The sequence below is a fragment of the Tasmannia lanceolata genome, unplaced genomic scaffold (assembly GCF_043159265.1).
Source record: "Tasmannia lanceolata isolate RefF3 unplaced genomic scaffold, GAP_Taslan_0.1 ptg000019l, whole genome shotgun sequence".
Taxonomy (NCBI): Eukaryota; Viridiplantae; Streptophyta; class Magnoliopsida; order Canellales; family Winteraceae; genus Tasmannia; species Tasmannia lanceolata.
The window spans coordinates 9,663,068-9,690,018 of NW_027518696.1; the positions used below are offsets into that span (position 1 = coordinate 9,663,068).

At 39.7% G+C, this 26,951-nt stretch overlaps 2 protein-coding genes across 2 annotated transcripts; one reads left to right on the forward strand and one right to left on the reverse strand.

The window, feature by feature from the left end:
- The first annotated feature begins 1,055 nt into the window (after window positions 1-1,055).
- On the forward strand, window positions 1,056-10,386 carry PRL (Minichromosome maintenance (MCM2/3/5) family protein). Its single transcript, XM_077362222.1, has 15 exons — window positions 1,056-1,181; window positions 1,273-1,340; window positions 1,565-1,624; window positions 1,713-1,939; window positions 3,476-3,653; window positions 4,218-4,340; window positions 4,465-4,554; window positions 5,208-5,350; window positions 6,780-6,957; window positions 7,316-7,507; window positions 7,705-7,877; window positions 8,185-8,388; window positions 9,068-9,233; window positions 9,425-9,646; window positions 9,817-10,386. Exons 1-15 carry the CDS (start codon window positions 1,151-1,153, stop codon window positions 9,919-9,921), a joined length of 2,160 nt encoding a protein of 719 aa, XP_077218337.1. The 5' UTR covers window positions 1,056-1,150; the 3' UTR covers window positions 9,922-10,386.
- Window positions 10,387-10,794: 408 nt separating this feature from the next.
- LOC143852686 (antigenic heat-stable protein) lies at window positions 10,795-19,932 on the reverse strand. Its single transcript, XM_077362223.1, has 4 exons — window positions 19,681-19,932; window positions 15,597-15,796; window positions 13,140-13,255; window positions 10,795-11,493 (listed from the first exon to the last, which is right to left on the reverse strand). The coding sequence occupies exons 2-4, from the start codon at window positions 15,699-15,701 to the stop codon at window positions 11,040-11,042; spliced, it is 675 nt and encodes a 224-aa protein (XP_077218338.1). The 5' UTR covers window positions 15,702-15,796; window positions 19,681-19,932; the 3' UTR covers window positions 10,795-11,039.
- Between the last annotated feature and the right edge of the window lie 7,019 nt (window positions 19,933-26,951).

A 26,951-nucleotide genomic window follows, 5' to 3' on the forward strand; every position in this document is an offset into this window, starting at 1 on the left:
ATGGGTTTTAGACTAAGTAAATCCACATGAAGGCGATAAGCCCACCAATCACAACAGGCCCCAGAAATATTCAATGAAATATTTTTGACACGAAGGATTATTAAGCCTCAACCAATTATTTAGTGGTGGCAAGATATTATCTTATTGACCCAATTTTCGACCTGATTTTCATTGCATCTCCCACTTAAGTTGGGGCCCAACAAATGAACGGTTTGGATCATCCAAATAACGTTGGCCCAACTGTGAACACTATATAAAAAGAAGTTTTACTACCGTGGAGACAAAGTACAGGAGTACAGTAGGGCCCATCTATTTGGATTCTCCCTGGCCGTAGATTGGTCTTTCTCTAGAAATCTTTTCGATAATATGATCTTAACCCTTTGATTTTTTAGGGCTCCTATAATTTCATTTTCTGAGCTTTATTCACCATCCATTTTACACCTGAATATATCAGAAGACCCGAATGAATATATTGATATTTCAACGGCTAGGATTACATTCAACTTGTGCATCGATGTAATGTAAGATGTTTAATATTACAACTGAATTAAGTAGACAAAGCTTGTGGCTGTAGTTTAGTGGTAAGAAATCTAGGTTGTGGCCGTAGAGACCTGGGCTCGAATTCCAGCAGCAACACCCTTTTTTTACACTTCGGTGATTTTATCCCATGTGGGGCCCACCTTGTTCAAAGATCCACATCCTCTCAAGAAAATGGAGGGTTAGGATCTCTCTCTCTCTCTGTCTAGAATTTGTAGAAAAAGATCTATTATTGATCTAGTCCGTTGATCCGAACAAAAACTATAAATCCGATGACCAAATGCCATTGATCGAATGATATCATGTAGGTCGTTCAAGATCAACGGTCTTGATTTCACATAAATGCTCCCTTATGGGACCCAAAACTTGGCTTCTATCATTTAACGTGAAAGTGACTTTCTGCCTAGACGTTCTCTTCGCTAAAATACGCATTCTCAACAGTGCGCAGTGCGCAGTGCGCAGCATGCGCAAGTTAGTATCTTCTATCCTAATTTCCCGCCCAAAAAACAACCATTCCATTCCCGCGTTTCATTTCCCGCCAAAAGACCTCAACATCTCTCTCTTGCCCATCTCTCCTCTCTCTCATTCTCCCCTCACAAGTCACAGACCAAACATGAAGGATCTCAATTTCACTGCCGACAAACGTAAGCCGCCGACCTCATCTCATCCAACGGTTCCCCTTTCTCTATTTATCTGTTTCCTCTCTTTTCTTTAGCAACCCTAGTTTTTTTGCAGAGCTCGCCAAGGATTTCCTCTCCAACTTCGCCGATGACCATGGCGAACCCAAATACCTCAACATCCTCGTAAGTCTCTCTCTTCAAAAGCAAAAAAAAAAAAAAAAAAACCCTAATTTTCTGATCAAAATTCCTTACATTCACTCGTCTCCTTCGATTTCAGCAAGATGCTGCCAATCGCAATCTTCAAAAGAAAAAAGAAAAAGAAACTCTAATTTTCTGATCATCATTAAAAAAAAACCCTAATTTTCTGATCAAAATTCCTTACATTCCCTCATCTCCTTCAATTTCAGCAAGATGTCGCCAATCGCAAGATCCGGTCCGTCCAGATTGAACTCGACGATCTCTTTAATGTAAATCTCTTCTCATCCATCTGTCTCTCTATCCCAAACCCTAATTTGGGTTTATTTTAGCTAAACCCTAATTTGGTTTTTGTTTTAGTATAAGGATTTGGATGAGGAGTTTCTCCAACACGTTACGGAGAACACTCGCCGGTATCTCAGTGTATTTGCGGAAGCAATTGATGAGCTCATGCCTGAACCTACTGAGGCTTTTCCTGTGGAGGATGATCATGATATTCTAATGACACAGAGGATGGGAGAAGGTACGGAGAATACCGAGAGTGGTGATCCGCTTCAGAGAATGCCTCCCGAGATTAAGCGTTTCTAGTAAGTGAAATTGCTCTTTTAGATTGATGTTTAGTTTGTAGGACTACAAGTTACATAATGCAAAAATGGGTGTTTTAAGTGGAGAATTGGAGCAGTAACAAACAGTTTGCACTGAGTTTTATTGAGAATTTGACTCTTATAACCAGTCTTGTGGGTTTTGTTGCTATCCCAAGTTTCCACCTTGTAACTGTGTCTAATCGTTTCTAGTAAGTGAAATTGCTCTTTTAGATTGATGTTTAGTTTGTAGGACTACAGGTTAAGTAATGCAAAAATGGGTGTTGTAGGTGGAGAATTGGAGCAGTCACAAGTCACAACCACTTTGCACTGAGTTTTATTGAGAATTTGACCATTATAACCCGTTATATAACGTTTTTTGCTATCTCAAGTCTCCATCTTTTAACTGTCTCTAATTGAAGAGAAATGGGTTTCAACGAAAATTACAACTTTTGGGTTTCTCTGAACCAAAGAAGACTTTCTGTCGTGATGAATTGTATATCAGCAATAGAGATCGGGAATCAACTCCGAAATGTCAATTGCTTGTTTAGACTAATATTTGGTGTCTTGAAGGTGAACTGCATGTTGCATAATGAAATATTTTACCTTTTAGATGGAGAATTGGACCAGTTACAAACACTTGTGCATTTTATTTTAATGAAAATTTGCCATTATTAACCATCTTGCGGTGTTTATCAATGACTCAAGTCTCCATTTTTTGCTCTCCAATCTGTTGATGAGATTCACAATTTAAATGTACCCAAAATCACAGCCCTTTCAGAAAAAAATTGTAACTTTTGTGTTCTCTGAAAATCACCAACGAATCCTTTCTGTTTTCATGAATTGTCTTTCAACAGTAGAAATCAGGAATTCACTGTTCACTATGCTCTTGTTATTCACTAAACATATTAGTATTCATGATCACAATCTTGATACATGGGGTCTATTTTTTGAAATGCTTACAGCGTGATTGTTTAAACTGGGCAATTATTTTTGAAATGCTTTAAACACTATTCCGTGAACAGTTTGGCATGCTATGCTAAAAGGTTGCACACTCTATTTGTTTATCGATTTTTCCCCCCTTAAACTCTTGTTTGCTAAGACCTCACTTGATCATTAATTGTTGATTTGCTGCATTGTCTTTAATTTCTCCTTGTCATTGATCCTTTGAAGCTTCTAAGCACTTTGTCGATTCTCTTAGTGATGGTGCATGTGCCACTTGCTTGTGTACAAAAGTCTTTTTATTGTGTGTAATGAAGTACATAAGTTCATCCTTTGAAAGATAACTTACGGTACCAAAAGTACCACAAGTTAATTGAATACTCACATCTAAAGGCTTATTGTTTTATGCATCTCTAGGCTCTGCTCTTATTCATCATCCGTGTGTGCATTACAAGGGTTGCAATGGTTTGTGGGTTGTTGAGTTTTATCAGGAACTTCTTGCTTGCATGAAAATGCATATTAAATTTTGCACTCCAATTAATCTATGTTTCCTGTCTTGCAAATCCCTTCTCATCTGACAAGCTTCACTGTGTATTGCAGCGAAGTCTACATAAAAGCATTTTCAAAGGGAACGACATGTACCCTAAGAGAGGTTAAGGCTTCCCATATTGGCCAGCTTGTGAAGATTTCTGGCATTATAACGCGCTGTTCAGATGTGAAGCCCTTGATGCAGGTTGCTGTATACACATGCGAAGAATGTGGTTTCGAAATTTACCAGGTAGCATAGTCATCAGTTTGTGTTCATGTCGCAAGCCTCATAACATGCATTTGTGCTTACCAATATACGCCCTTGAGGTTGAGGACCTTTTCTGTTAACTATGAAAACATTATTGAAAACCACTACATCTGTTAAGCTTGGTAATTTTCTTCAGATTTTCATGATTGTGGATTTTAAAAACATGCTAACCTATTTTTTATTATTTAATGAAAGATTAATGATTAATTTTCTAGTTTCACAGCTGAGAAAGAATTTTTTCAGCCTCATGAACATAATAAGTGGATGGACCATGTGATATGGGCTGTTGATTGACGGCCTTGTATTGATTTTCACTTGCCACATACCCATTGGCCCATGAAACTAATAGCGTATGTTACACAGCTTTTTTTGGCCTGTGCTGCATATACGAATCTGATTAGGCCTCATGTAGATTTGCCTATTTCTCTCCTCAGTCACAGTTGTCCAAGGTTTTGCAGTGCCCGTGTTTCTTATATTTATCAAATCTATAAACTGAATCATTTTTTCTCCTACTTAATTATTTTTCTTTTAATATGACAAAATCAGGAAGTTACTGCTCGAGTGTTCATGCCCCTGTTTGAGTGCCCATCAACTCGCTGCAAAGTAAACAACGCGAAGGGAAATCTCATCCTTCAGCTTAGAGCTTCTAAGTTTTTGAAGTTTCAAGAGGTATCTTCTCCACTCTCACATTGTAGTGATTGCATTTCCTTTTGAGCTTATCAAACTAGGTAACTTTGTAGTAATTGTATTTCATTTTGAGTAATTGTAATTTTGTAAACTGGTTTATTTGCAGGCAAAGATCCAGGAACTGGCAGAACATGTTCCAAAAGGTCATATTCCACGATCGATGACCATTCATATCAGAGGTGAACTCACTAGGAAGGTGGGTTTGTATCTTCTATGTGGTTTTTGTGGATTTTTTGAAGGAAAATTATCAATGAAACAAGAAACTGACAAAGTTTCTCAAAATACTACGATTGCTGTTTACATTGAAAATTTAAATGGTTTCATAATTTAAGAATGTTCAATAAAACCATTTTATTACCCAGTTACTCCATTGTAGGAGTCAACGTATTCTGTATATGCATGATTTTTTGCTTTTTGGACAAGAACTGGTATATATTTCATCAATCAGCTATAAACAAAAAAAGGTAATAACAATACAAACTTTCAAGTAGATAACTCAACAAGGCTAAAAATTAGAAAGAGTTATTGGCTATGAAAGGTATTCATTTTTTGTTTTCTATCTGTGTGGAGTGCCTCTTTTTAACTCTTCATGCTCTGTTTACTGAATTCAAGTGGATAACTCAACACAGCTAAAGTTTAGAAAGAGTTCTTGCCTACGAAAAGGTTTTCGTTTGTTGTTTTCTATTTGGATGTAATGCCTCATGCTGTTTACTGAATTCAAGTGGATAACTCGACATAGCTAAAGTTTAGAAAGAGTTTTTGCCTATGAAAGGTTATCATTTGTTGTTTTCTATTTGTATGCAATGCCTCTTCTAAACTGCTCATGCTTTGTTTAATGAATTCATGCAGGTTGCTCCGGGTGACATTGTGGAAATATCAGGGATTTTTCTCCCAATGCCTTACACAGGATTCAGAGCAATGCGTGCAGGCTTGGTTGCGGACACGTACCTAGAGGCCATGTCCCTAACCCATTTCAAGAAAAAATATGAAGAGTATGCCATATTTCCAACATTTAATTACTAAATGGCCTTGCACATTGAAATGACATAAATGTCCTTGCTCCTTACATAAGGCATCAACAAGAGTTCAAGTTTTTTCTTCTTCGTACGTTGCTAAGAATCATAGCACCATCAAAAGGAGTCTTCTTCAAAATCTAGACGATGGGGCTAGCTTTTGTTGCTAGAATAAAAATCTCGAAGTTACATGCTAGATTATTTTTCAGGAGGTAGATTTATTGAGCTCATTTTTACTGAAGTCACAGAAATCATTTTTTTCTTCATTCAAATTGTTGATTTGTAATGCCTTTAGAGGAAAATTGTTTGAAAGTCTTCTTGGTTAGGAACTTTTGATGAATTTTAAAGGCTATGTTCGGCTGGGTCCCACCTAGTCCCATACCTAGGCAGGCCCTCACTCTGGACCTTAAAATTCCACCATGCCTACGCATCCAGTCCTAGGCAGCCCACTCTTTGACGGCTTTCACTCAAGCCTTTTTTTTCCAGGTAGCCCTTTCCATGGGTCGCCCCTTTTGTGACTTGAACACAGGATGTGGTGTCTGCTCTAATACCACGCTGGGTCCCACCTAGTCCCATACCTAGGCGGGCCCCCACTCAGGATCGTAACATTCCACCATGCTTCCACATCCGCCATCCTCGACTACCCACTTTGTGATGGCTTTCACTCTGGCATTTTTTTTCAGGTAGCCCTTTCCACAAGTCGCCCCGTTCATGACTCGAACAGAGGACGTGGTGTCTGCTCTGATACCAGGCTGGGTCCCACCTAGTCCCATACCTAGGCGGGCCCTCGCTCAGGACCATAACATGCCACCATGCTCCGCATCCGCCGTCCTCGGCGGCCCACTCTGTGACGGCTTTCAATGTTAGGTACCTTACCAATACACCAAAAGCTCCAGAGCTGATGGAATACGTTAGGCAAGGCCCTTTAAAGCTACCCTATACCAGGCTAGGTGGGACCCAGTCCCATACCTAGCGGGCCCCCATTCAGGACCATAACATTCCACCACGCTTCTGCATCTGCCTTTCTCGGCGACCTACTCTGTGACGGCTTTTACTATGGCCTTTTTTTCCAGGTAGCACTTTCCATAGGTCGGCCCTTCCGTGATACCAACACGAGACGTGGTGGCTGCTCTGATACCAAATGTTAGGTAGCTTACCAATACGCCAAAAGCTCTAGAGCTGATGGAATGCGTTAGGCAAGGCCCTTCACTCAAGACCGTAACATTCTACTAAATAATAAAGAACTTTTTTATTTACTAAAACTCTGCATCTTGAAGGCTCTAATTGGGCAGAGCTAAAAAAATCTACATCTTGAAGGCTGATTGGGACAGAAATGAAATTGAAAGAAAATATGATATTTCATAGGTATAATTTCTCTCTATTGTTAACTTGTTGCTCTCTTTTACAGATATGAACTTAATGGAGATGAGCAAGAGCAAATTGATCGCCTTGCTGAAGATGGTGATATTTATAATAAGTTGGCAAGATCATTAGCACCTGAGATTTTCGGTCATGATGATATAAAAAAGGCTTTGCTGCTTCTCCTAGTGGGTGCTCCTCACCGGAAACTGAAAGATGGAATGAAGGTAAATACATCAAATGCATGTGGATGGTTTACCTTGGCATCCCATTGATGGAAATTAAAATTCTCCTTTAACAATTGTAAGAAGAGAACAATAATGCCAGACTACTTAATGTCTTATTTCAAATCCTAGTTTCTTATCGATTAAAAAAGAAAAAACCCTGGTCTAGTGGTGTCACAATCCAGAGTTAGGTATTCATTTTAAATAAATCTTAGATTCATAGGCTTTCACAAAATAAGAATCTGAAGCAGTGGGTTTTGTTTTAGTTTTCTCTATTTCCCAATCTGTGAACATCCAATACATTTTTCATCATTTTCAGCAAGTCTGACTCTAATGTCATTATGTTTTGGGTTGAGATCAGATAAGAGGAGACCTACATATTTGTTTGATGGGCGATCCCGGAGTTGCAAAAAGTCAGCTTCTTAAGCACATAGTCAATGTAGCGCCAAGGGGAGTATACACCACAGGCAGAGGAAGCAGTGGGGTTGGTCTAACTGCTGCAGTCCAGAAGGATCCTGTCACAAATGAGATGGTTCTTGAAGGGGGAGCTCTAGTAAGTCTTTTGACTCTTTTCTGGCAGCATGCCATCCATTAATTTATGCAAGTGGATTCAGACGGATGCAACTGCATAATGATATTCGTACATGCATGCACACTTGGGCACCCTTGTGGATGGTTTTTTTTAGATACACACACTGCCTTTATTTTAAAAAACTTTGATTGGTTGTTACCCTTCCCGATATCCTGTAGGTGCTTGCAGATATGGGTATATGTGCGATTGATGAGTTTGACAAGATGGATGAATCGGATCGAACTGCAATCCATGAAGTGATGGAACAGCAAACCGTCAGCATTGCCAAGGCTGGAATCACCACCTCTCTCAATGCAAGAACTGCTCTTCTTGCGGCAGCAAATCCTGCCTGGTACAAGTTGAAAATTTTAACACTTATGTTTCCTTATGACAGAGCACTCTTATCAGTTATCATCAGGTGTCAGTCGCTAACAGTGATGGGATTTTTCTAGTCATTTCTGTTCTATAGTTTGAAATAAAAGGAATCCTATGTAGCATTCAAGCAAGTTTTGGTCAAAGTCCATGGAGGCCAACATGTTATGAATGACTGGGAGCTCGTGATCTTTTCTAAAGTTGTCCAAATCCTCACTATTTGTTAATTCTTATCCTGCAGTTCCAATTATTGACAAGATCTCTTTCTTTCTTTATCCATTTTGAAGGGGACGATATGATCTCCGGAGAACTCCGGCAGAAAACATCAATCTTCCTCCAGCTCTGTTATCACGTTTTGATCTCTTGTGGTTGATCCTAGATCGAGCGGACATGGATAGTGACCTTGAGATGGCTAGGCATGTTGTCTATGTACACCAGAATCTTGAATCTCCTGCCCTTGGCTTCACGCCACTTGAACCGCCTGTTCTTCGGTAATTCCTCCTAACTAATCTATTCAAATGATTCAATCCCAGTTTCTGAGGAAATTTAATTCTACTTTCTCTTACAACTTGGTCACAGAGTTGTGTGATAGTTAATGATCATTATCCACTGTTCCTTTGCAGATAAAATTCAATAAAAACTGAAAAAAATAGCGATGTGATATTGCACTCCCTTCTTGTGATAAAAGCACTCTTTGTTGTATTCTTTGTTCAATTGTTTCTATACATAAACATGCATCCTGAACACTGAAATGTGTATTCTATTATGTATTTGTAGGCAGGAGCAACTGTGACCACAACACTTCTTTCAGGGAAAATGTACTTGTGTCGCATTGTCCTGTATCAAAATATGCTTTCTGTTCAGTCCTCTATCATTTCAAAGTGGAAGAATAGTTGGGATGATACATTAGCCTCAATCTTTCAAAACAGACATTATATTACACCAATTTGTTTTTAGCTGCATTCCTAAATATTTCCTTATGTTTTTCCATGTTCAACAATTTCTGAAACCTGTACAGTTCCTTCTGTCAAGTGTCAAAGATGCATAGAAAACTATGATCATACTTACGATTTCATGTGATTTAGGCACAGAAAGCATTATGGATGTATGCCATCCATAAACTTTCTTCAATCTATCTGATCATTCTAGTTTTTTTTCCTTCCATACCAGAGCATATATTTCAGCTGCCAGAAGGGTATTCCCTTCAGTTCCAAGGGAGCTAGAAGAGTATGTTGCAAGTGCATATTGCAGCATTAGGCAAGATGAAGCTAGATCGAATACACCACATTCTTACACAACTGTGCGAACGCTACTCAGCATTCTCCGCATATCAATCGTAAGTTTCTATCACCCTTTGTTTTTTTTTCCAAATATCATGGTGTTATTCTACACTGGCTAGTTCTTCCACATATATCAAAATGGAACGGCATAAGCCTACATATGCATTTTATTCTATTGTTTTGTGATTTCAAAGATCAAATGTATCTGTTAAGGGTAAGTGAAAACCAGTCAAGTGATTTATTACAGGCACTAGCAAGGCTCCGGTTCTCGGAATCTGTGGCTCAGAGCGATGTCGATGAGGCGCTAAGGTTGATGCAGATGTCTAAATTCTCTCTATACTCAGATGATCGCCAGAAATCTGGTTTGGATGCTATCTCTGACATCTATTCAATCTTGCGAGACGAAGCATCAAGGACTAACAGCATGGATGTGAGATACGCTCAAGCTCTTAACTGGATCTCCAGAAAGGTCAGCTGTCTTTGAAATCAACTCTTCACACACACTGACCTGTTGATAGTTTAACAGACAAGTGTAAAATAAAGAGGGGGATGAAATTACAATGTAGCTTTATGTATTTATATATTCATCTCTTTGGTTATAAACTTCATAAGCTAAACTTGTTTTTGGCATGTGAACAGGGATATAGTGAAGCTCAGTTGAAGGAGTGCTTAGAGGAGTATGCAGCACTGAATGTGTGGCAGATCCATCCCAATACCTTCGATATCCACTTCATTGATGCATGATAATCCTATGTCAAACAACATTGAGCAACTTCTCTGCCCCCCTTGACAAGCTCGCCACAATGATAGAAGCCAAATGATGAATGTCTCCTGTCAGCTTCTTTTTCCCTCTTCTGATTTGGATAGAAATTCTGTTAAAATGTATGTGACCTTGGAGTTGCACCTCCCAAGTCGATGATAGGTAGGAAACTTCTGATGTTTGCAATTCACCCTTTGAAATGCAAAATGGAGAGGGTGTCCAACAAAAAGAAGATTATGGGTGCCTGGTTTTGAAGAGCTCTTTTAGAAAATTTCATAGAGGTCGAACTGAGGCCAGTTTAAGTTAATTTAGCCATCAAGGTAGAAATGGGATTTGGTCAGATATTACAAGATGAATTTTATATCGTATGGACCATAAACACTCCATTTTTAATGAGATCTAACTGTTTATCTAGTTTTAGTGACTTGAATCAACAGATTTTTTTCCCATTGAACTTGGATTCTTGATGTGCAGCCACCGACTAGGCTAGCATTGTCAGAATGATTCAACAAAAAGTGATCTCTACTGTACTTTTACCTGCCTGTTAAAATACATTGTGTACGGGGGCATTATATGCACAGATACACCTGGACACCGTATAAAAACTCCATCCATAATTTAAGTCCTTGGACTGCCTTAATATGTAATTGGGTGTAGATTTTAGCACCCTGTTCGTTTGAGATTGTTGCAACTGATGGCCACCCCAAATCCGATTATTGGACTCAAAATTAATGTGATCAGATTTGGGGGGTGGCTATCGATTGTTATAATCCCAAACAAACACGGCATGAGGATAATAAGTTGAGCCCTTTATTATATAAGATCCCTAATACAGCTCACCTAATAAGCAGTCAAGCTACTAATAACAGTGGATAGAATGTAAACTTGGCTGATACATTTAGTTCCTTTGTTCCAGTATTACAATAACCATTCAACATTAAGTAAGCTGGGTAATCTACTAAAATACATGGTCATTAGGAGAATTAACGTAAACATTACCTTTCTAAATTCTCTCTTTGATGGGTCCTAGTTATTTTCTTATGTCTACCTGATGAGTAAAAATAGTTGGCTGTTGGTCAAGATGAAATTATTCAAAATGATTTCATGCTTTCAGTTTGGAAGAAGGCACTGTGGCAGAATCTTCAGATATGACAGACGGGGCGGTGGATCCATCTACAATTTCACCTGCTCCTTCCATGTTCATCTCACTGATGGTCCTCTTCTTCGATGAAGAGGCCAAACTGTCTTTCTCCTTTCCCGCTGAATTCTCTTTCTCCTTTGCTGCTGAAGAAGAGGCCCAATTCTCTTTCTCCTTTCCTGCTGAATTCTCTTGCTCCTTTCCTGCTGAAGAAGAGGCCAAATTCTCTTTCTCCTTTCCCTTCTCTTTTCCCGTCTCTATCTGGACATCACCATTCGAAGAAGGCAAGAGCGGCGGCTCATGGCCACTCAGTCGACAGTAAACTTTCTCAACCATTTCACTTATCTCCTTGCCCAACCCGTCATTGTCTAGAATCAATTCCCAGACTGATTTTGATGCCTTTTCAAGCACCGGGGTTCTGCAACACAAAAGCATGATATAAGTTCATATAAACTACTTCTAAACCAAACCATGTATTTTAAAGGGACTAGAATATGTCGTTTCACCACGTGACGACATTGCAACCATGTACAATTTTGGATGTTTAGGAGAATAGCCTGATTTCGAGGGAAGGATCTACATAGATTTTTCCAGAGTTCCGAAGTAATATTGGGTTTCCAAATGATCAAAAGGTCCCCAAGAGATAATATACAATGATCGCAATAGGTAAATATATTAGAAAAACTAAAATGAGTTGACATTCAATATCTTTATGGTTAGATAAAGTAAGTAGATATAAATAAGTTTACAATAACCCCTGAAGAGTTAGTTATCGTTGTAAAGAGAACAGAACGACTTTCTAACCACACATGGCATCAGTTAAAAATTCAAACTTGGTAAGCCGGAAACGGTTGTGTAACCATACTGGACTTTAACGAAAAAGAAGTCTTAAAACTATTCTGAAACTTTCATTGCCCGGTAGCTTGGCAAATGTGTGATGTCACATAAGGGACAGAAAGATCCAGACGGCAGGAATGCGCTTCTTGTGTAGAAAGGTGGAACCGTCTGTTGACCACCTCATTCATTTCTCATAGGCTATGCGGGTATGGCATATTTTACTCAAGTCTTCTCGAGGTGAACTGAATCCTCCCAAAAGGTCAGAGGAGTGGTTCGGTGGACCTTTTGTGTCCATGGGTGCATATCAATGACTTCTTTTAGAATGCTGTGCCACAAGGTAAGAACAATTGAAAATTCAAGGTAAAGTGGTACGAGTGCCAAGCACATGATTAGGAGCATGGTCATAAATAAGCAAACATTGGAGAGAAGAATATTGGAGCATTAAGTAAAAGCCCTAACTCATAGTTGGAAGTGATTGAAGGAGGATAAGAAAACTGGTAGTTACAAGATGGAAGCACCCTTGTTGATGCTATTAAGCTCAACTTTAATGGGATTTGACAGGCAACTCAGGGCCAGAGATTTGCAGATCAAAAGATGGAAGTGGCTTAATTAAGGGGATGCGAAGTAGTGTCTCGGGCGCCTAAGAATGAAACACTCCAACAAAGCCGAGGCTTGAGCATTGCCGGAAGGTTTAGGGTTTTTGCAAAAGATTAAGTGGGAAATTAAAAGTTGAAGAGAATGCCATAAATGCAATTGCCTGGGCATTGAAGAGTTTCGGATCTGTGGAATTCTGATCGCATCCATTGTTTAAAAGCTCACCAAATCAATCATCAACTCATTAGATTTGACTCAGTTTTACCATGGCCTAACTCTCGTCTGGATCCAAGTTTGCCTGAATTAATGAAAAATTGACCGCATCAATCATTGAATTGCTCGAGTCGATATGGTTTTACCTTGCCCAGTTTTTGTCCAAGTCCTAGTTGTTGTTTTTTTTGAGACGGTTCCAAGTCCTAGTTGTTAACGCTGCTTGCATCATTTACAAGGCACTAGACTTGATGAATGGCATTACAGTAGGCCAATTTGAATCAGATTCTCTAGCAAGAGTCTATATACACAAAATATGTATTGGACATCTTTGTCCCGAGTGTAAGTTATGAATCTTGCTTAATGAATTACCACTTATCAGGAAAAGAAACAATAAATATTAGCAAAAGCACCATTACTTACTCGAGCTCTCGCCGAAGTGCATCAAACAGCTCCCTCTTGGTTTTTCTCTCGGCACCAGGGGTATTAAGAACATTACTCTGCTCTACCATTGTGATTGTGTTATTCTTCAGCTCTTCCTGCACCCCAAAGCCATAATGGAATGATATCAGATCAAAGAAAATAATCCTTCTCATCCTATTGACAACAAATGCATTATAGACTTGGACATGTTTGGCAGTTAGAATCAGTCAATAATGTAGCATTGTAGCAGTTTGTCATAGACTTAGATGTGCTTGGCAGTTATACTTGCCTGCGTTTCAGGCTTATAAGCCTGTCAGCCTGTCACAAGTTGCTCATCGAGATCAGGTAGCAGCTCCAAGTTTGAAACTTGCTTGGGCGGAATTTTTTTGGTCAGTTTATACATAGGAGTCTTTTCCCTAGGTTTATGTGCTTACTATTTGAGGAAGATATAATAGCTCTCTCTCTCATTGCTATAGATTGACACCCTTCATTCAACAAGTAGATTTGGGATCTTTCATGGAAGATTTTTCTGTTATTTAGAGAGATGCCACTTATGTGATCTAATTGTGGTCATCTTGGAGTTTCGAGGGGCAATGGATGTTCCCAAGGTTCACGGTACTGGACTGATAGCGTACTGATTGAACCGAGACTGGACTGAGACCGTTGGGAGGGGGAGAACTGGCTTGGCACACTGGGAAGGATCTTCTTAAAAAGCATACTACGGCCCCCGTACACCAAAGAGTAAGGTGTAAACCCCGTGGCAGTCCAGCATGAGGTGCGGTATGCCCATAGTGCTTCGTCGATCCGCTCGTGCCAGTCCCTCTTGGACTTGGAGACAACCTTCTCAAGCAACTTCCAGAGGGTCTTGTTGAATGCTTCTGCCAAGCCGTTGGCAGGTGCATTGTACATGGTGGAGTACCTTGTTTTGAATCCGAATTTCAGGCAGAGCTGATTCATCAAGCTGTTCTTGAAAGGCTTCCCATTGTCCATGGTGATGAAGCGATGGATGCCATATCGGAAGATGATGACCTATTTGTTCCCCAGCGATGTATTCAAAAAGAGCAGAGTGCTAATACCAGTTCCTTCTATATATAACATGTTTTTATAATAGGCACGAACTCACCTTGTCCTATATGCTTAACCAGCTCTTACAACCAAAAATCTGTCAGCAGGCTTTGATAGCTGGTTAAATCATATGCGACAAGTTGAGTTCGTGCCAATTAATAAAATATGGTTGTGCCTGTTTCATTTGCCCACACGCACACGCACACACACATGCACACACACATATTGGTTTATAGTTATATATTAAGACCCTTCATTTGACAAGCAGATTTGGGACCCTTTCATGGAAGATTTTTCCATTACTTGCAGAGACAACACTAATGTGATATGATTGTGGTCATCTTGGAGTTTCGAGGGGCACTGGTTGTTCCAAGGTTCATAATTGAACTATTTGTTCCCCAATGATGTATTTGAGAAGAGTGGAGTAGTCAAATGGTGAGTCTCCATTGCAGACCTTATATTGATGTTCCTAAAGGCATCTACTTTACATGGAAGAAAAAAAAAAAACTCCATTTTTGTTCAACTTCAAAAAACAAACCATGGAATAGACAAGATAGAAGTGAACCACACAACAAGTAGTCAAACTTAGAATTACATGGAACAAGAAACAAACAGTTTCTATAATTTAGCATAGGCAAACTACAGTTAAAGAGCCAATACTCTTAAGTCACCAAACTAAAATTAGTGTATGACTCTGATCCAAGACCACGCCGTAAAGTCTACTGATGGGCAATTTCTGAAAGTTCCCAATTAATCTATTTGTTCCCAAATAATGTATTCGAAAAGAGTGGAATAATGAGATAGGGAATGCCTCAAAGACCGTATTGATGTTATTAACGGCACTGTCATAGATGGAAGAAAAAACCTAACTGCATTTCTGTTCAATTTTAGAAAACAAATTGTGAGGATCAAACCCAATAGAAGTGGACTAGGCAACCATACGTCATACTTACAATTACATGGCAAAATAAAAAACAGTTCTTCAATTTAGAATTGGCAAGCTATCGTTCAAAAACCAATACTTTGGAAGCCACCAAACTAAACTGAGACTCTGACCCAAGACTATGCCAGCATCATAATATTCAGTTCTGAAATTACGCTAACCAGCCATCAACAGGACCAACAGTAATAACTTGCAATACATGTAGTTCATGATCATGCGCAAACCATGTTGCATACTAACCCTTCAAGAATTAACAAAAAACATCTATTCACATAGATTGTCCATTAAGTCGTTGACAACAAAGAATCATCTGACACAGATTAAGTTGTTTCAGGATGTTATCCAAAGCAGGTGCCATGGAAAAGAAGCAACCATTTGAATCTCTATATGGCCTTACAAATTAACACTAGAAAATAACGCAAAACATGGTTGGGTATTGATGCACTTACATTAGCTTTTAGCTGATTGATTATCTTCAATCTGATGGCATCAATAGTGCCATCATTCATTAAAGATTCTAGCACATCTTCGGGCGTTACCACAGGAGAAGTCATTAAACACCACTCAATATTCCCAACGTCTTAACCCTCAAAATACTCCCAACGCCTTTACTTCAAACAAAATGCCAAAAGCATACTTATTAGTTCACCTGCAACATGACAATACTGCAATGAGTGAAATTGGCACATACCAAATACAACATGGCATTATATATTTTATAATTATATAGTCAAAAACATGAATCTATCATTTACAACATCAAAAATTTGTCGCATGAAAAATATCTTGGTTAGTAACAGAAATAAGTAGTAGAGAACATCTTGTCTATGCCCTATTTCTTGATAGCCTTCTAATTCTCTATTGCTCACCAATTACTAATTCATATTTTTCTATCACAACATGCAGTAAGAAGCCTCAAAGAAAGAGTGTGCCGATCACAGACATTCTCAAAAGGGAATAATCACAGAGAAATTGTGATTTGAAGAAGAAAATTAAAACTTAAAAAAAAAGGATAGGAGTTGGGACATCACACTACTAACGAACTAAAGGCATCACACCATGTCTAAGAGCAATGAAAGTCACATCCACGCAAGAGCAAAATCTTCAAAATTTTTTTATTCATTCCACGCTACTTCAAAATGTACAAAGCTTTCTCTTTTAAGAGATGGGAGGTTTTGGTAGTTACATAGCTACTCATGACTCTCTTTGAAAGAGAGAATGACACATGACAAATGATAGTTTTTGTAGGATATAACTACTTTGGGCTCTCTCTTTTAAACAGAGATTGAAACATGGCATCTCATAATTGTCTCAACATAATATTACAGTTTTACAGCATAAATAAACACAACAAAGTGAGAAAAAAAAGAAAAAGATATGGTTTTCGTGACTGATGGTCCCCATCATAGTTTGTGGTGGCCATGTCCAGTGGATAAGCAGAATACAGGGCTATAACTCATGGAATTGCAAGGATTAATTGGTTGGTGGAGAAGCAGACTACAGGGCTATGACTCATGGAATTGCAAGGATTATTTGGTTGGAGATCTTGTTGTGGAATTGAATATAAAGATGGACAGTCCTATGGAGATTTATTTTTATATTAAAGTAGTCATAACCATCTCTCACAATCCAGTTCAAAATGAGCGAATAAAGTATATTGAAGTGGACTGAAAGTTTGTCAGCGAGTAGGGGGTCCACAAGAAGTATGTCTCCCTTATGTAATGACTGAAGACCAGTTGGTTGATGTTCTTACAAAATAGGTGATAAATATAAGATGATGAATGCTGAACTCAAGGGTGCCTTGCAAAAATCGGATGAAAGGCACATTGGTAGAACATGACCAAACTGCATTTATAACATATAAAAATCAAATAACATTAAATGCACTTTGGTGATATTCAACCAATTGGGGCACCCTTTCATCTGATTTTTGCAAGGGCAACCCTGAGTTTCCTCATATAAGATAATTTTTTAGACAAGATGGGCATGATTGATATAGATAAATTTTTAGACAAGATGGTGTGATTGACATATATACCCTGATTGAGGTATATATGTCACCTTATCTGTCTTCTCCATGACAGCATGAAATTCAACTCGCGTAATTAATAAGACTTGTAGAGGAAAACAATGATAATCAAGAAGATTATAAAAATTGCTTATTCAAAGATACAAGAAGGGAAGGATTCTCAAATGAATAAGGAGACCAATAGATAACCATGACTAGTTTTTAGCTAAGTGGTCATTCTCTAAGCTTTCTAGTTGACATATATTAAATTTTGAACTCCATCTCAATTATATCAAGTTAGCAGGCAGTTAATTTTCAAAACTTCATATTATCTAAGACAGTGTGAGAGTGACAGGCCAGATTGTATTAGATACACTACCCATCACATAATGAATTCATGATATGACGAACAATATATTGATGTAAATTCAAGAAGACAGGAAACAGTTCCTATTTCATCCAAAAAAACTTCCAATTGGGAAGCTTTGTTTGGAACACTTGCTCACTAATTGCCAGCAAAAGATATTGTAATTTCTAAGTAAAAAAACCTGAAAAAAAAAAACGTCTATTTATCCCTGTGATTGGTATTTGGTACACCTACAAACCAAAGAAGTGTGCAGTAAATGATCAAAAGGCCTCCAGGATGTGCAAATATGTCTCAAGACTCAAATCTCAAAGATCCATCGAAAATTGAGGATGTATATTGATCGTGCCAATTTTTTCGAGGATGGATATTGATCATGCCAATATTTTTGATATATATTGAAATGACCTTGTCCAGCTGGTTTCTAGAAAAAATCAGCTACTTGATTTAACTATTAAAGTATTGAAAAATGGTACTTGTTTCAAGCCATCAGCCACCTCTTAGCTAATAAAGTTAAAATTTACTGCAAAGTGTTTTTCCTCCCATGAAACATTGGGTTTGCTACAATGTGCATTGCACTAGAATGATTGTAATGAATTTCCATAAGAGAAAGGCAACCCCAATCACTGGGGACGACTTTTACTCTAGCCTTGATTTACATATCTTCGATTGTTTTGTTTCTTATGAACCAATGGTTTCACTTGAAAAAAATACAGTGATATCTGATGGAAAGGATCCTCCATCACCTGCCATTTCTAATTCTAGAATAACCTGGATTTATATATGCTTCAACCTGAGAGAATCTGTGAACAAATAGGAAGATAACCAAGGCTTGGATTATATTTAGTGATCAACCCAGACTAAAACCACATCATAATAACCTAAACCAAAAAATGAATTCAGGAATAAAATTAACAAAAAAAATCCATACCAAATCCACAAAGCAAACAATACTAAAAACCCCAACAAATCTTCTGACATGATCTTAAAAAACTATAAGAATCTAGGGTTTTATTGAGCAAACACGATCCGCAAAGAATCGGATTTCCGGCCCCTTCTTCGAAGCTTGGCAAAGCTGCTTTGGCGGATTCTGATTTTGAGAATTAGAATCGTTGCTGAACACAACAAAGACCTAATGCTCTGTTCTCTCGTCGGGAAAAGAAAGGAAAGGGAAGTGAAGGGAAGTAAACTGATGTGGCAGAAAGGAAAGTGAATGAAAAGAAACCTGGCAGAAACATGTCAGATGAGCGTTTCGTTGCACAGAAACCTCACAGAAACTACAGAAATATGCGTTTCGTTGCAGGGAAACTCAATAGAAACCTGTTAAATAGAAACTGTGACAAACTGATACGCAGAATGATCCCAACATAGAATCTAGTCTAAAATAAGTGGGTCCAACCCTCTGAAGTCGATCAAAATAAGAAAACCATGACAAACAGAAGTTGAACAATAATAATGCCAATCAAATTGTCACAAATATAGAGTTGCCACACTTTGCCCGCTTTGTGGGGCGACCATCCTCGGTTCTAAGTCTCCTATCGTCCATCTAACAACAAGTGGATAGTTCTGAAACAAATCATGAGTTAACAATAACAATTAAAATATGAACGGTCAAAACCCAATTAAAACAGTAATCATGAGTTAACAATAACAATAACAAAAACCCAAGAATCTCACCAAATTTCAGAGATGAGAAACACAATAGCAAATTTCTCCCAAAAATTGACCAACAAAAAAAAAATATCTATTTGCTTACAATTACTGTTGAGCATTAAACGCGAAAAAGATACTCAAAACCCTAAACACGAAATCGTGACCCGAGAATCTCACCCATAAAAACCCACTAGTCTGTTCACAGAAACCCCAACCCTAAAAACGAAAATGATACCCGAAACCCACTCTAAAAACGAAAATGATAAACCCTACAATCCACAAACAGCAACAATCCACAAATGGGTATTGAAGAAACCGATCGAATCAAAGAGTTATATGAAAACCCATCAGAGCATGAGAACCACAAAATCAACCCAATAAAAAACACAACAAGAACAATCCCTAGTTCAGGTTTTTATAAACCCTATTTTCTGAGATTTTAGCAGATGAAAAAAGGAAAAAAAAAACATTGAGAAGAAAGAAGAGAAATAGAGAGAGAGATTCGTACCTTGTAAGAAGCTTGGAGACGGTGGAGATGACGAGGATGCGTGGAGACAAGCGTTCGGAGGTTGAAGACGAAGTCGCCTGTTTGTTTTTTACGCACAGCAAGAGTCGGGGGAAGGTGAAGGAAAAGAGGGGTTTCCGATATTAGTGCTCGGAAACGAACCTCGATCAAAGTCGGGGAAAGGTATTTTCCACGTATTTATTTTTCTTTTCCACGTAATTTCAAAAAATTTCCACAGAAACTAAAAATAACACACAAAAACGAGGTTTCCGCGGAAAAAAAACCGGTGTTTCCGCAGAAAACCGGGGGAAATGGAATCAAAAGTGTATGAGTAAAGTTTAAAGGGAGATGATTTTTTTTCGCCCTAATACACTCCCGTTTAACGTGATTTTGACGTCAAAAAGCGTTAAAGTCTGCCACGATTCACCTTAGAAGGGTGGTGTATTATCCTTAGGGGGGAGCGAAAAACTCATCTCCCAAGTTTAAAACGATCTTACCTTATCAGAGCTCTCGTGTTTCCTTTGGTAGTAGCGTCTTGCAGATCCAAACCGTTCATCCTGTGGGCCCTGCCACACTAATGGGCCATAGCCTTAGAGCCATAACAATCACGTTTCCTGCCCATCCAATTAGAGGACTTTGATCAATTGATTGGAGATGATTGGTGAAGTTCTTTCTTAATTATTAATCTGCAGTCCTCTAATCCGACGGCTAGCATGACTTGATTAATAAGTGCAAATATTTGGAGGCCAACGCTCAAGGCAGGGTTACATAACTTGATAATCCAAAGTTCCAAACCAGAATCAAGATCTTGATCAGCCCACTTGCGTGGAAAATTAAAATCCAACTGTCCACGTTCAGTCTCCAGCAATCAAATTGTTAGGATGGTGCATCATAGAGAACTCCTGGAGTTTGGCTCGACAAACCCAATTTAATTTCGGCTTGGGTTAGGGTTGCGACCTTGGGCAACTCGACCCGACCCCAATCTGAACTCGTCCCCCTAATTTTATCGCGATTTTCAAAATCTCAAGGCTATGACTGTATTTTTTTTTTTTTTTTGGGTACTATTTTGTTTTCGCCTAGGCCAGCGTAAATCGGGTTAGACCGTTTGGGATAAGGTTGAGAGATTTAGAGGTTGATTGGGTTAGGGTTGACCCTCCTCAACCCGAGGCTCGGATTAGGTTGGGTTGGGGTTGAATGGGGCCAGCCCGACTCAACCCAGTCCAATTTGTAAAATCCTGGGTTGAGAGATTTAGAGGCTGGTTGGGTTCGGGTTGACCCTCCTCGCCCGAGACTTGGGTAGGGTTGAGTTAGGATTGAGGTAATGCTAACTCGGGTTGGGCCTCAACACCCAATTTGCACGACCAGGGCACACCTTCCATGCAGCAGCTTAGATACAAGATGGAAGACAGTGATATGGTAAGTTACCCACTTTCTTTTGTTATTTTCCAACTGCAGGGTGGGAAATACCCAAAGAAGTGGGTGGCAACAAGCTTCCTCGGAGATACGAAAGGCTAATATTAAAGTCGCAAGTTAGGCAAACCAACTGACCCTTTCCAGTGTAGGAAATGATATTTCCACCCCTTTTGTTTGTCTTTTCCTAGAAATAACAACACATGCCCTCTTTTTTTTTATGTATTTTTCATGAAAATAAAGCCAGTCTCAAGAAAAGACAGAGCAGGCTGAAATGATAAGTTCTGTTTTAATAGATTGCAGTATGAGTTTTTGCTAGATTAGGGCATGAATTCAGTTTTGTTTTGGGTTTCTTGCGATGATTACAAATTATATATATATATATATATATATATATATATATATATATATATATATATATATAGGGAAATTAAATAACTATTAGTTAAATTCGTGTTTAAATCATAATATATGTTTGGCTTCAACTTATACGATTTGCATTTAATTCAAGAAATGCAAGGCTTTTGTTTTAATTATTCAACATATTTTTAAGTTTCAAATGGGAATTAAAATTTTGAGATTTTTTCAAGAATTATTCTATTATTCATAGAAAGTTACTACTAAGTTGGAGGTTTGGGAAATCTTCGCGTCCATATTCGTAATGTTCTCCGATGATTTTTGTTGGAAATACAGCATGAGATACAGCTAGTCATGTGATTGAGCCCGCCAATCTTACTTTTAGCAAGATCATGATTGTTTATTTGACGGAGCCCATACAGAATACAATAAGCTAAAAGATAGACATTGAATTATCATAACCATTTGATCAAGAATCTATAAGAAGCTCTAGCAACACCTGAGAGAGATGTTAGCGCTCACAAGATGAACGGTCAAAGGGTGTGTTTGGCGTTAGGGGTGGACATGGTTCGGTTCGGTTCGGTTTTGGGGTATACCCAGAACCGAACCATATATAATCGGTTCCCTGAAATTGGAACCAGAACCGAACCATATATGTTTGGAACCGAACCGAACCAGAACCATATATAATCGGTTCAGTTCGGTTCGGTTATGGGTTTACCCAACCTTCATCAAATGTAGATATTTTGCCTAATCGTATTTATAATCGGTTCGGTCCTGTTTATATATGAACTACAAAGACTAACATGCATGAATTTGGAATAATCAGGTACAAATTTGCACAAATTTGGCCAATGCAAAAATTATATATGACCTACAAACATACACAAATTTGGAATAATCAAGCACAAATTTGGGGGGGTGAATTAAAATTTTAAAGGCAAAGCAACACGTTAAAGAGGGGTGAATTAAAAGGGGGGTGGGGTGATGTTATCAAGCGATGAGGCATTGGATTTTAAGGTGAGGGTCGGTTCTCGGTTCGGTTTTTGGTTCCGGGATCCCAAACCCAGAACCGAACCGAATTTCCATTGGTTCCAAGATATCAGAACCGGAACCGAACCATATAAATATGGAACCGAACCGAACCATATGTGCTGGTTCGGTTCGGTTCCTCGGTTCGAACAGGAACCATGTCCACCCCTATTTGGCGTACCGTCTGAAATAGCGTTTGAAAAAACGGCGTTTTGCCAAACGGCGTCTTCATGTTTGGTTGGCCAGATCAAAATAGCGTTTTAAATGGCAAATGGAGGTATTGTGTGTTTTGTTGCAAATGCCCCAAAACGGAGTTTTAGTGGTAAAATGACCAAAAAGGGCATTGTTTTAGGGAAGTTGCAAAGAGAGAGGGGGGTTTAAGGTAAAAAAAAAAGGTGTAAAAATGGGTTTTGGTGAGGGCAGACACGTAAAAACCCATAGCCCAAAAACTCCGTTCAAAAAGGCGTTTTGCAAACGGACCTCCCCCTCTCCATTTGCAAAACGCCATTTTGAGGGTTCAAAACGGCGTTATTTGAAATAAAAAAGATTATTGATAAATGTATGAGACGATAACATCATCAAATTTTGAGGTGTAAGTTTATTACCAGGGTAGCCATATAAAAGAAAAGGCTGAGTAAGAGTAGAAATGCCGATACAAATTTATTGAGTTAATCAATATTTGTACCCGAATTGGCGTGGATTGTTGAGACTCGACTCATGAGACATTTTATATTTCTTCTTTATTAGAAAAGAAAAGCTTCCTTCGAATGATCATCGATCAATAAAAATGTTGAAGTAGGAAAAATTAACTCGCAGTATAGTTTATAGGATCAAATACATCAATATCTACCACCTTTCATCAGAAACGGCAATTGGGTCATTTTACTTCGGAGAAAGGATTCACATCATCAAACAACTACTCTTTTCTCACTCCTTGTCTGCAATAACACCCCCTTCATTTAGCCTTCTGCTTACCTAGAAACCCTACAACATGTTGCAAATGTGTCAGGTCGTACCTGAATTCACACACTAGAAGTTAGAATGACGAATAGCTTTTCTAGTTTAAATGATGAAAGAACTCGACAGACCGCATTGTCTTTGTTCACAGATTCAGCATTATAGCTCAATTTAATTTGGGAAATGATATCAACTCTACCGTATTTTGATGATCGCACTCCTCACTTTAATTTGGGAAAGTACAGTATGGCCCGCACCATAGGATGATCCAAACCGTCCATTAGATGGGCCACAGCCTAAATAGGTTGTGCCCCAAAAATCATTTCCATAGGTTGATCATAACCCTCCGATCAATAAAGGGACTGAATATTAGAGGGTTGATCTTGGCCCTCTATAATTGATTAGTATACATTTGGGATCCATTAGACCCTCTTTGTAAGCTTCACTAATTCATTCATTTATCCCATTATTTTTTGGGCGTCGGGCCTTCCATTGTAGTAGCTCTACTAATAGATTATTGGATAGTATACGTGAGGGCTTCGTTTTTTTGGCCATTAGGCTCACTATGCATCTCCCATAGATGCTAGTATAATATATTATAGACCCCATTGTCTATAATATATCACTGATAAGTATAGTTTAAATGCTCATTTTCTTTTTCTATGGCAACAAGCATCTACCCATGAGCAATACTCTTCTAGGAACTAGGATTGCTTACGTGTGAAAAGGCTATTTGTTCGGTTCCGACTCGGTTAGTATATCATTATTCTTCTCAAAATTAAACATTGCATACAAAACATATACCCCGTTGTAATTTTCTAAGGCCATGTTCGGCAGCCATGACTTTTTTTCCATGGAAAATATCAGTTTATAATGTTGTGAGAGAAGCGTAAGGAGGGTGGGAGAATAAGAGACTTGAGAGGGCAAGGGTGAGGAATTGATGAGAAAAGGGTTAAAATTAGGGAAAAATAAATCGTATTGAGTGGAGTTTTTTTTCCCTGCTTAATTTTCAGCCTTTCTCACCTCACAATCATTCACGCCCTAACAGGTCTCTTCCTCTCATGCCCTCACTCACTGATAGGGTCCGAACTCAGCACTGAGGGGATCCGGACTCAGCAATCCGGACTCAGCACTGAGGGGTCCGAACTCAGCATCCAATTAGCTTCTGGCATGTGGCCCTCACAAGGACCGTTGGAAGGCCAACACCTGTCTCCCCTAGGTGTGACACCTGGACCAATCAGGGACCTCCACCTGCCCTCCTTAGGTATGAAACCTGGTCCATACAGAGGCCACCACCTGGCTCACAACTACCACCTGTCTTAGACAGGTGGCTCAGAATCACTATAAATAGCCTTCACTTGTTCTAAGGTGAGGGTCCTGAAAATCTGAGAACCAAAACTCTAAGCTTTTTGCTCTGACATTGCTCTACACTCCTGCTCATACTGACTTGAGTGTCGAAGCACCCGTCCGGAGTATCACTCCGGGTTGGTCCTCTGACCCTTTTCTTTCTTGTCTGTACTCTGTGCAGCGCAGGACTCAACCAGCTATTCAGCCGTGGCTCGTTAGCCCGTACCACCCAGTCCTACCATAACCTGTTACCGATTTTAGGCCTAACAGATTTGGCGCCATCCGTGGGACCTCGCAACAAAAAGCTGTTCGAAAATCTCACCCAGATAAAAATGGTAGGACAGACCGGCAAGCGAGCACCTCCGACTTCTCGGGCTACCCGGGCTACGGCCCCCCGTGAAGGACGAAGTGAGCGTCTGGCCTCACAAGTGGAGGTCGGGGCGGCCGTGGAGCGGACTTCGCCCCACTCGGACCGTTCAGACCCCACCCCGACCCCGAGGGAGATGAGGGCCCTTTTTCAGGAAATGACCGCTGTAGTTGCGCAGTTCAGGAATGCGGCTCCCGCACTCCAGCAACACCCCGTCGAGGTTTCTCGACCTGTTCAGAGGGGAGAAAGCTCCCGCAGAGAACGCGCGTCTCCACCCCGCGACCAAACTCGTCACTCCACTCGAAGAAACCACCACTCGCGGGACAGGAGCGTGCGTCCTGAGCCTCGTCGACAGCATCGCCGGTCACGATCTCCTTCCGTGCAGAAGCGGGGCAGCAAGAGAGACCCTATGCACGGAGAGGGATCGCGGCACCGGCGAAGGAGTCCCCTCAGCCAGTCCGGATCCGCAAGGAGCCCATCAGCCGTAAGAAGTAGACCTGCCCGTCTGGCCGAACAGAGGGATGATCCGATGTTGCTAAGAATCCAGAAGATCGATAACAGAATCGAGGAGCTGGCTAGAGATCATGGCCGCCCTGCTTCAAGGATCTTTAGTAGCAATCCCCCTTTCACAGATCGGGTACTCGGTGCGGCAGTCCCTTTGGGCTTCAAGATGCCACAGATCCCGCAGTATGATGGGACCACCGACCCCGTGGATCATCTGCAGACCTTCAGGACCACGATGCTTCTCCAAGGGGCGTCGGACGGGTTCCTTTGTGTGGTACCTGATCCCGCGAGAGGGGTGGGGCGCGAGCCGCCGCGCTCTCTCTCTTGGTCTCCCGTACCCACGCGATTGGCGTGTGCATTTAATTATTGATTTGAATTCGTCTTTCATGTGAACTTGGGATCACTAAGGCAATCCGAATTCCACACGAAAGAGACTGACAGAGTCGCCACCTAGATGTGGGATCTAGGACCCGAAATTAACCAGAAATCTAGACTCGCTACCTGGTTACGAGAATGGAAGGTATGGGGAGTTATCCACCACATGCACCATTCCTGCCCGATAATCGGTCTTCGATTCCAAAAGCTAACTCTTTTAAATTTATTTTAAATGGCTCATTCAACTCTATGTTAATGTGCGAACTAAGTGGCATGCATCCTATGATCTAATTTCAATGTGAATCCTAGATGTGTATCTTGATTTATTAATTTGTCTGGATTCAATCTAAGTGAAAGTTCTCCTAGAATTCTAATTTCATGGAAAATCCTAAGTGATTTGATTAAGCATTTACAAGAAAATTAATATACAAAACACCACAATTTGTTTGTGGTGCCGACTCGCGGGTGGTATGCCATCAGACATCCAGGCTGCCTACGTACCCAAGCCTCACTGGGATCAGAGTCGACGTAGTTCGGTGCACCTAAGCTAAGCTACTTATGCCTAACTCAACTAGGACACCGACCTAGACGGGATTGACTGTTTCAACAGTTTTAGGAGAAGTTATTTAATTCAAGTTGAGGATTTTATTATCTTAGGATTTCATCTAAGATGCTATATGATTCTCATCTAAATGCAAATGGTCCCTTAGACTAATGCAGGTTTGCCTACATCCTAGTTTACTAGGCTTGTCCTAGGGAAAGATTGGGTGACTAGTGTAACTAGACCTATGGCACGGTTGCTATACATAGCAAACGTCCGTGATGAGGCTGGACTCCTAACTCTAGGACTCCCTAAAACCTAAGACTCCCTAAAACTTAGGACACGACACGACACCGGTGTTCCTAAATTGGGCTCTAAGGGTCC